This window comes from Sinohyriopsis cumingii, chromosome 15 (genome assembly GCF_028554795.1).
Source record: "Sinohyriopsis cumingii isolate HCF-2022 chromosome 15, ASM2855479v2, whole genome shotgun sequence".
NCBI classification, from domain to species: Eukaryota; Metazoa; Mollusca; class Bivalvia; order Unionida; family Unionidae; genus Sinohyriopsis; species Sinohyriopsis cumingii.
In genome coordinates, this window is record NC_142975.1 from 68,713,182 (window position 1) to 68,722,138 (window position 8,957).

Sequence of the window (8,957 nt, forward strand, 5' to 3'; positions counted from 1 at the left end):
ATAAGTGCCTTGACACTATTATAATAGGCCATTACACCTATATAATTGTTTGTTTGAAACTGATCCTGTTAATAAATTTACTGGTTTCCAGAAGCCTATGAAAATAAAAGAAAACTGATGAATGTAAGTCATGGAAATACAACTAAAACATTTTTTAAGAGAATTGAGAAAATGGTTTGTATTATTTGTATTTCACTCTTAAAGGGGTTTGTATATCTTTGTTATGCAATTTAATTAAGCATTACATTTTGAGAGGAGGATATGTAAAGAATTTTAATCAGTATTAATTAATATTTAATTAGTTTCATAATTGAAATGGAACTGTCTTGTTAAAAAAACACTTCAGGTTTTTGAACATGATAATGCTTTGCAACTTTAATCCTGTAAAAGAGCAATATAATTTGTAATTCACACAACTTCACTTATTGCCCATGGATATGCAAATGAAATTAATGTTATGTAACAGTTGAAGACTTTTTAGTAGTAGTTTCAGTTTGCCAAAGCCAAAATTTCATTATATTTAAGTTTATGTTTTTTTTATTCCGTTCTGTATTTGGTGTCATGATAAAAAAATGTTGACTTAAACTGGCATCTTTTTTATTTAATAAAACGCCTTAAACTTAAGAAATGATGAAATGATTGTCTTTTATAGCAATTTTAAGTTTTTTGATGCAGGTAGTTAATGCTCATGGTAAACAACTCAATCTTGTGTATTATCTAAGTATTTTACTTCTTAATTATTGACCATGAGACCAAAACTTCTGTTCATGTAAAGCAAGTTTTTGTACTTAATGATTTAAACTAATGGTGGAAAAATATAAAACATATAAAAGAAGATTGAGGAGAAAAATTTATTACTTTTTATTTATCAGGATTTCATCAAAATAGGCAGAATTAAATGGCTTTGATTGTAATTTACATTTCATTTGTCAGTGAGCCAGATTAATCAGCTCTCTTCTTCTTGCAGAAAATTCACATTTCAGTCAATGACAGCACTGGTAATTTTAATGGTAGAACCATAAAAGATAGATAACATTTTGCAAAGGATATTAAAATCTGCATTTAACTGAAAGCTGTCTGTACTGTGCAATTCTTATGCTTTCATTTTATTGTTAAATACTTGATTTGACATTTGCTCAGAGGGACAGAACCATTAGTATTACACTTGTTAAAAGACTCAGTGGTTCCGAGTTCAATCCATTGACCTGGCAATGTCAGAGCGTTAATAGTTGCCCATGTACAGCTGTGCCATGTTAGAACACTTGCCATTATAATATATATTCAGATATACCATAGTACCACTATGAACCTCGATGATTAAAATCTTACCAATGTATAACCATATGAGTTGAAAAAACAACAATATAAAACTTAGTCTTATATCTTTATTACAAATTTTATATCATTTCTGCTATTACTTGGTTCTGTATATAACACCATTCTCAATATATCGCTGTTTTGGACCCCAATAACTGCATTATAATGTGGGAGACCTGTACTTGGTTATTTTCTTGGAATGCTCTGGTTTCTGTCACATCAGCAGCTACCTAATTACTTGCATCATCACAATTACTCTAAGTTGCTTTAAGTTATTGTACTATGACCATTATGAATAATAAGTAAATCCAACTTGGTAATGATTTTAAAAAGAAGAATTTATATTTAAATTTAAAGCTAATTCTGAGAGATGCAGATCATTGGCAACCTTCATATGTGAATGGTTGAAATGGTAGCAAAATTGTTTTAAATCTCAATCTTATTTCAGAAATACGTGGAAGAAATGAAAAAAAGAGAGGAGGAAATGAGAGAATCATCAGCAAATAACAATGCTGTTAACAAAAGACCTATAAGTAACTTGTCCAATTCAACTCAGGACCACATTCAAGGACAAGGGAACAATAATGGGATATTTGGAAGTGCTTTGGCTAATATCCTTGTGATAATTGGGTTTGCTGTCTTTGCATATACTGTCAAATTTGTACTGAGAAGTGTAGTAGAATGATAGAACAGGCTTGGAGTGTCTACATTTTGATGATACTATTTGATAGGCAAAGATTTTTAGTGTAACATACAAATTTATGGAACTCATTTTATTTATATATATATAGAGAGAGAGAGCTTGAGCTTATGGGATAATCTGTTGTCTAACATCCTTCAGTTGTTAGTAAACACAAATTTGTTTCTGATAATCCTATTAAACTAATTGAAGGATTTATTTGAGACTATACACACACACACACATTCACTCCATGGTCTATTTGGTCCTAATAAAATGGTGCTGCTTTGACATCCAGTATGAACATCAGAGTGGCCATCTTGAACATCTTGTTATCACTACTTCTCCTGAATGGATGGTCATATCAACACAAGGTTTTACTGTAAGACCTTTTTTATGAAGTCTAGTTGGTTCTAAATTAAAAGGGTGATGTCCAGTATGGTCATCATGGCAACCACATTGATGGTCTTGTTATCACTTCTTCTACTACACCAGTGGTCATGTCAGCATAGGTTTTTTATTGAACGACTTCTTGTGATGAATTGTTGGTGCTGAAAGAATGGTGTTCATCTGATGTCCAATACGGCCACCACAGCAGCCATCTTGAAAATATTGTTTTGCTACTCCTCCTGTATGAATGGACAGTAATGGGGTTTTTATGAAAAGATTTCATATGTTGCCTAGCTGGTCCTAAAAAAAATGGTGCCAGTCTGATGTCCAATATGACCACCATGGCAGCCATCTTAAAAATCTTGTTTTTACACATGTATTAGAAAAGAAAGTCTTATTGACATGGGAATTTGATCAGAAGACTTATTGCAGTGTCTAGTTAGTCTTAAATGAAAATGGTTCTGATCTGACATCCAATATGGCTATCACACTAGCCAGCATGAAAATCTTGTTATTGCTACTGCTTCTGAATGGAAAGTCATATTCTGAAAATATTGTTGTCTCTACTCTTATCCAGATTGGATGGCTATATCAGCAAGGGGTTTTCAGCAATAGACTTCTTATGATACCTAGTTGGTCCTCAATGAAAATGGTGCCAGTCATAAATGCTATATTGCTGCCATGATGACAGTCTTAAAAATCTTATCACTACTCCCACAGAATGGATGGCAATTATGACACAAGGTTTTCTCCAATGAATGTCTAATGATGCATTCTTTGTTTAAAAGGAAAATTGTGCCAAGCAGACATACAATATGTACATCACAGCAGCTAATTTGACCATCTTTTTATCACTGAAGAATATCAGAGATGGTTTCAACACTCAAGAGTTAAAGGAAGAAATTGTCTTATCTTGAATTCCTGGAAATTCTTGTCACCCAGTATTGTTGTAGCTTAATGACTCCTAAGGAACTTCATATATCTAAATGGCATCTTTTCATCTTTGAAAAGCCAATCTTGATAGTGTATTGGTTTTAAAAAACAACATGCTGCTCATAAAATGGCAGAATTAGGCAACTTTGTACTGACATATCATGACAGGTAGACAGACTAGAGGATGAAATTGCTATTACCATAAAATGTTTGAAAGAATTATGGCCCTTTATAGAGAGAATTGTTTGACATGACAGTGCACTGAAATTCATTAATAGACAGATTTGGGATTAAAAATTGTAAAAATCCAGACAATTTTCGTTTTTTCAAGACCTCACATTTTTGCAGATTTAAGAGAAATAGAAATGCTTTGCCTATTGATGTGTATCTCATCCTTCAATCTTAAATTACTTATATTTGATCTGTAGATTTAAGCAATAAAGTCTTTATATTTTGACATTATGTTCTGGGAACATTTGTTCTTTTTTTTTTGAGGAGTTACTGTTTTTACATTTTTGCTATAGGAATTGTTAAAGGAATCTAAAAAAAATTCCAACATTTCACCACAACTTTTAGCAAATTATCTTAATTTTAAATGCATACTGCACTGAGAAACTTGTCCATAATATTTTAAAGATTTCAACAAATACACAATGTTTTAAAAGGTATTATATTATTTGTATATTATTTGCATTCAGTGTAAGAATCTTAAATCAATTTATTTAGGGGAATGGGTTTCTTCATTGTATGTCATTCTACATTTAATGATCTGGCATTTCAGTATAAACTCCAATTCACAGAGGAGATATTACTTGTAGGAAAAACAGCTTGCTGTTACTTAAAAAAACAACTGTCTTTACTGTGAAGAAAAATGTGTACAGATAATACAAATTTGTACAGATGAATTAGATCCACCTTCAGAGATGACCGCTAATTGCTGAAAATAGAATAACCTGTAAATGACTTCTTCTCAAAAACTGCTGAACAGAATTTAACAGAATTTTGTCAGAAAGGATCCTTGCATAGAAGCTAAATTTGTACAACTGATGCCATGAGATTCAGATCTGCTATCAAATATGGCTGCTGTTACTCAGAATAGAAAACAATGAATTGCTTCTTCTGATAAACCACTTAAGAGACATTGATCAAATTTGACAAAAAGTCTACTAGCTTGAGCACCTTTCAGGCTGAAACAGATGATGCTGTTCACAATCAAATATGACACTGGTGTAGAGGTTTCAGGGTGTAAAGAAGAGACTCAGCAATTCATGTTGACTCCAAAAAAAAAAGAGAAATAATCCACATACTGTAAGGCTTAAGTTATGGATCAGACCAAGTCTTTTGGACCAGGAGAGGTCAGGGACATAAATGACTTGTCCTTTTCATGCAGAGAAAGTGCTTATATATGAGCTAAGAAAGAAGATAAATCACACTAACATTAATAGACAATATAGCAGTTATATGCCCCAAGCATTTCTTTCCCCTATATTGTCTAAAATTTGTGTGTGAAATTGTATTAACAAGTTGACATATGTCAACTGTCCAAATGAGGAATATCACGTCCACTTGGGTGTCATGTTAATGTGTGTCTTCATTTAATTTTTGTTAGGAACTTGTTTCCATGATCTTGCTGTCTAAAATGGGATGTAAAATCTTAATTTTTTTTTTTATGTGTTGGCCTTATTAGAGGAACTTGTAACATGACAAATGATCATGACAGCTTCAAGTCTGAAACTCTCAAGATTTATGGCTAAAAAAGCCATCAAGTACTTTTCACTCCAATACCATATTAAAGAAAACATCCCAAATTAGTCAAAGAATGAAGACATCATTCATTATTGGGAGTTCTTCGGTTATAATAAATGATCATAATAAGCTAAACAGGTTAGTGAAAATTCATGTTGTAAGTTTACTTATTTTAGTAAAAGTGTGACCCCGCTATAGCACTCTCCATTATGATGCAAATTCGAATATAACATGGTTGTGGCGTGGCTCCCAAAATTGTATATACATGTATTTTTCCCACACAAAATAAAACCCTCTTTAAATAGTACAAAAAAAAACATAAAAAGTTTATTATCATTTTGGGAAAGAGAGTGCGCATGAATAATACAAGATGATCATGGAGTGGCTCCTGAAATTTTATATGTATTTTTTCTTCTTAAAAGTATGAAAAATAAAGTCTAAAATGTTTATTCTAGGATCATGTAGGGCTTTGCCAATGTCGCAAACTGTGATTTTATTTTCCTAATTGGCGGCAAAATATAACATCTGGCGATTTTTTTTATTTTTATAGCGACATTGTTGGCTGTTTAAACTGTATATACAACCATTGGTTTGGGAGAAATTCAGAGGCCCCATGAAAGGAAGCCGCAAACCTGATATAGAATGCACTGAAATTTATCTATTGTTACATAAACAATTTCTTTGTACAAATTGACAAACCATCTTAACAGTGCATTGTTATATCATAATCCGCTTATTTTGACATCAAGCATGATTACTGTATGTTGTGAGATCCGGTTTTTGTTGTTGTTGACATTTCTGGTAGCGGAGATCAACCGAATGAGGCATTATCTCATAATCTATCTTTCATCAGATTTTTGGCCGCTTGCTAGTAATTAACATATTTACATAGACATTTGTGTGTGGATGGTATGTAAAATTCCTCTTTTTTCCTCTCACAATTAAATCCTTCAGAACACCCACATGTTCTGTACTAATCCTTGCCATCAGTCCAGAACACCTGTGTCTCTATTGTCCGTTGACCCTTTGTTAAATTGAGGGGAAGGCAGCATCACTCCGCAACCACAAATGTAAAAAAAAAAAATCTTGTTGGTTTATTCAATAGACAGGGAGGAACTGTAACTATGATTGACCAAACAACGGCCAATTCCTTTTTTAAAAATGTACCCAGGTAAAATAGTTTGCTGAAATTTCAAAGAAAACTTTATCTTTGAAGCACCGACTGTTATGAAAACGTACTCAGCAAATGGGAAAAAAAATCAGTCTCAATCATGCAAAACAATTATTTGATGTTGCCACCACAATAAGAAACAGGCATTTGTTTGGTTCTCTAAAGCTGGCCTTTAGCGGTGACTTCTTTAGTACATGCACATTTCATCAATGAAAGCTGTCTATAATCTTCAATAAAAACAGAACTTTTCTTCAAAGAAGTCAGTACCAAACTTAAATAAAAGCAATGGAATCTGATGGATTTTTGGATTTTCCAATGTGACTGGAACACATTTAATCTGCTGTGAAAGTTTCCTTTTTGCAGGTAAAAGTTTGTGCTTACGAATGCTACCAATGGTGGCTTAAAACACAAACTAACTTTTACTGACTTGAGGCGTACTGAAAAGTAAATGTGCTTTATCATTTGTTACATGATTGTACCATGTTTATCCACTGAATTCAGACCTATATGACCTGTGACAAAATTATTGAATATTTTAAATCTCTGTGGATTTTTTCGATGGAATTACTTGTATTGAGGATTCAATGTATGTGATGAAAATCGTGGGTGAGTACATGGTGTTGATACTCTATTCATGCTATACATAAGACATGTATATTTAAACATTATACACGTATATGTACCAATCTATGGTTCTCTAAATAAAGTAAAATATATATGCCTTATCTGTTTTCACTACCAGTGTATTTCCCATTTAATATGCATCGATTTAAGATGGTAACTGTGCCAAAGAAGCACATATTTTACCGCCCCATTTATTACCTACCCACCCCCACCCCCAACATTTCAAATTTGTTGGGATACATGCATCATTTTCTTCAGCTAACTGTCCTGGTTGCTTATAACACAGTTCAGTCTATAACAATGTTGGGTTCTGTGGCTCCCAACTACTGTGTTATAGCGGGGTCACACTTTATCATCTGAAGTCTTTTAGTGAAGAAAACCAATTTTATATGACCATCTATTCATAAAGAGTAGCAACATGATTGTGCGATCTTCATATGTTCCACAATACATGTAAGTAAAATAAGATTATAAAGCAGAGTGGAGAAAAGCTGAATTTGTTATCTCTTTTTTTTTAAACCCTAAACCATACTTGAATATAGAATAATTGTGAGCATTTTATTATATTTGTATTGTCATCTAGAATGCTTTAGTAAAATCAATCCTTATTATGCCGCCAATGGCATAGCAACCACTTAATACAAATCTGCAACAATGATAGCATGGGAGGGGCAGGAACAGTATCAGTCCAGAATTACCATCAAATTTTTTTTATAATGAGGTCGTGTGGGTGAGGGTGGGCAGACACATTGGGGGTAAAAAATTATCATCAAATAATGTTTCTGTTTCTTTTTTTTGTGGGGGGAGGGCATAATTTCTTGCTATACCATCATGTTCAGCTTGAAATGATGTAATGATTACATTATGATGTCACTTTTTACAAAGTCTGTCATAGCTCTATGACCTCTGGGAGAGATTGGACATATAATGACTTGGTTCTCTACTTCTGTCTCTTATTAAATAAAGAAAAAGAAAAATTTGTATGCAGTTTTCATAATTACAATAACCTTCCACTGGAAGAAAATTGTAAAGTCAATAAAAAGTTTATGAGACCTTTGAATGTCGAGCAGTTTACTGTGCTGACTTCCTGTTGTAGAAAACCAGTGTGATCACAGTTCATATGTACAATAAATTTTTTAATTGCTCTGAAATTCTTCAAGCTGCTTTTTGGAACAAAAGTACATCATGTTTAAGCCAAACCTTTGTTTTTATGAAGCAACATTTATACTGCGTATCTATGACACAGTTTGCTGATGCTAGTAAACCACGTCAGATACATCTATCCCGTATGAGTGGACGTACTGACATGAGATGTTACTGTATATATGGCAGCAAGATCGTCTGGAGTTTTAACATTGAAAAGACGAACAATTTTCCAGCTTATTAGCAATGAACAACATTTACAACAAAACATTTTTAGTAATACTTGTCATAGACTCTTGTCCATTGTCAATCCATCTCTTAGTTCAAGTTTGTTATCACTACTTCTAAACTCATTGGAGGATTTACATGAAACTTTACACACACACACACACACTCTGATCCCAAGTTCTAGTTATTCCTAAAGGAAAATGGTGCATATTGGACGTTTGGAAAATCTTGTTACTGCTACTCCTGAATGGACGATAATATCAACATGGTATTTTCACTGAAAGACTTCTTATGATGTTTAGTCAGTCCCAGTGAACATTGCACTGATCTGATGTCCATAATGATGACCACAATGGCCATCCTGAAAATCATCTTCTAGCTACTCTTAATCAGAGAATCACATCTACATGGATTTCACTAAAAACTTCTTAAGATATCTAGTTGGTTCTAAATGAATAAAGTGCTGATCTGACATCAATTATGGCCACCACAGCAGCAGCTATCTTGAAAATCTTTTTATCACTCTGTGTCCTGATTGGATAGTTCCATTCACATGAGGTTTTGACCATGTAAAGTTTATTCTAAATGAAAATGATGCCAATCTGATGTCCAACATGGTCACATGGTCACAACAAGTGCCCTCTTGGCTACTTCTCCAGAATGATAATAATATCAACATGAGGTTTTTACTTAATGTATAGTAAGTTAGTCCTAAATGAAATTGTG

The 8,957-nt window shown here is 33.0% G+C and overlaps 1 protein-coding gene across 2 annotated transcripts in view; it reads left to right on the top strand.

The window, feature by feature from the left end:
* Nucleotides 1-6,951, top strand: part of LOC149782017 (ubiquitin-conjugating enzyme E2 J2-like) — a 60,346-nt gene extending 53,395 nt beyond the window's left edge. For both annotated transcript variants that reach the window (XM_089933421.1, XM_089933420.1), the window contains exon 8: nucleotides 1,766-6,951. In XM_089933421.1, coding sequence (XP_089789547.1) covers nucleotides 1,766-2,002 — 237 coding nt within the window. In that variant the 3' untranslated portion in view covers nucleotides 2,003-6,951. The remainder of the gene's footprint in view (nucleotides 1-1,765) is intronic.
* The last annotated feature ends 2,006 nt before the right edge of the window (nucleotides 6,952-8,957 follow it).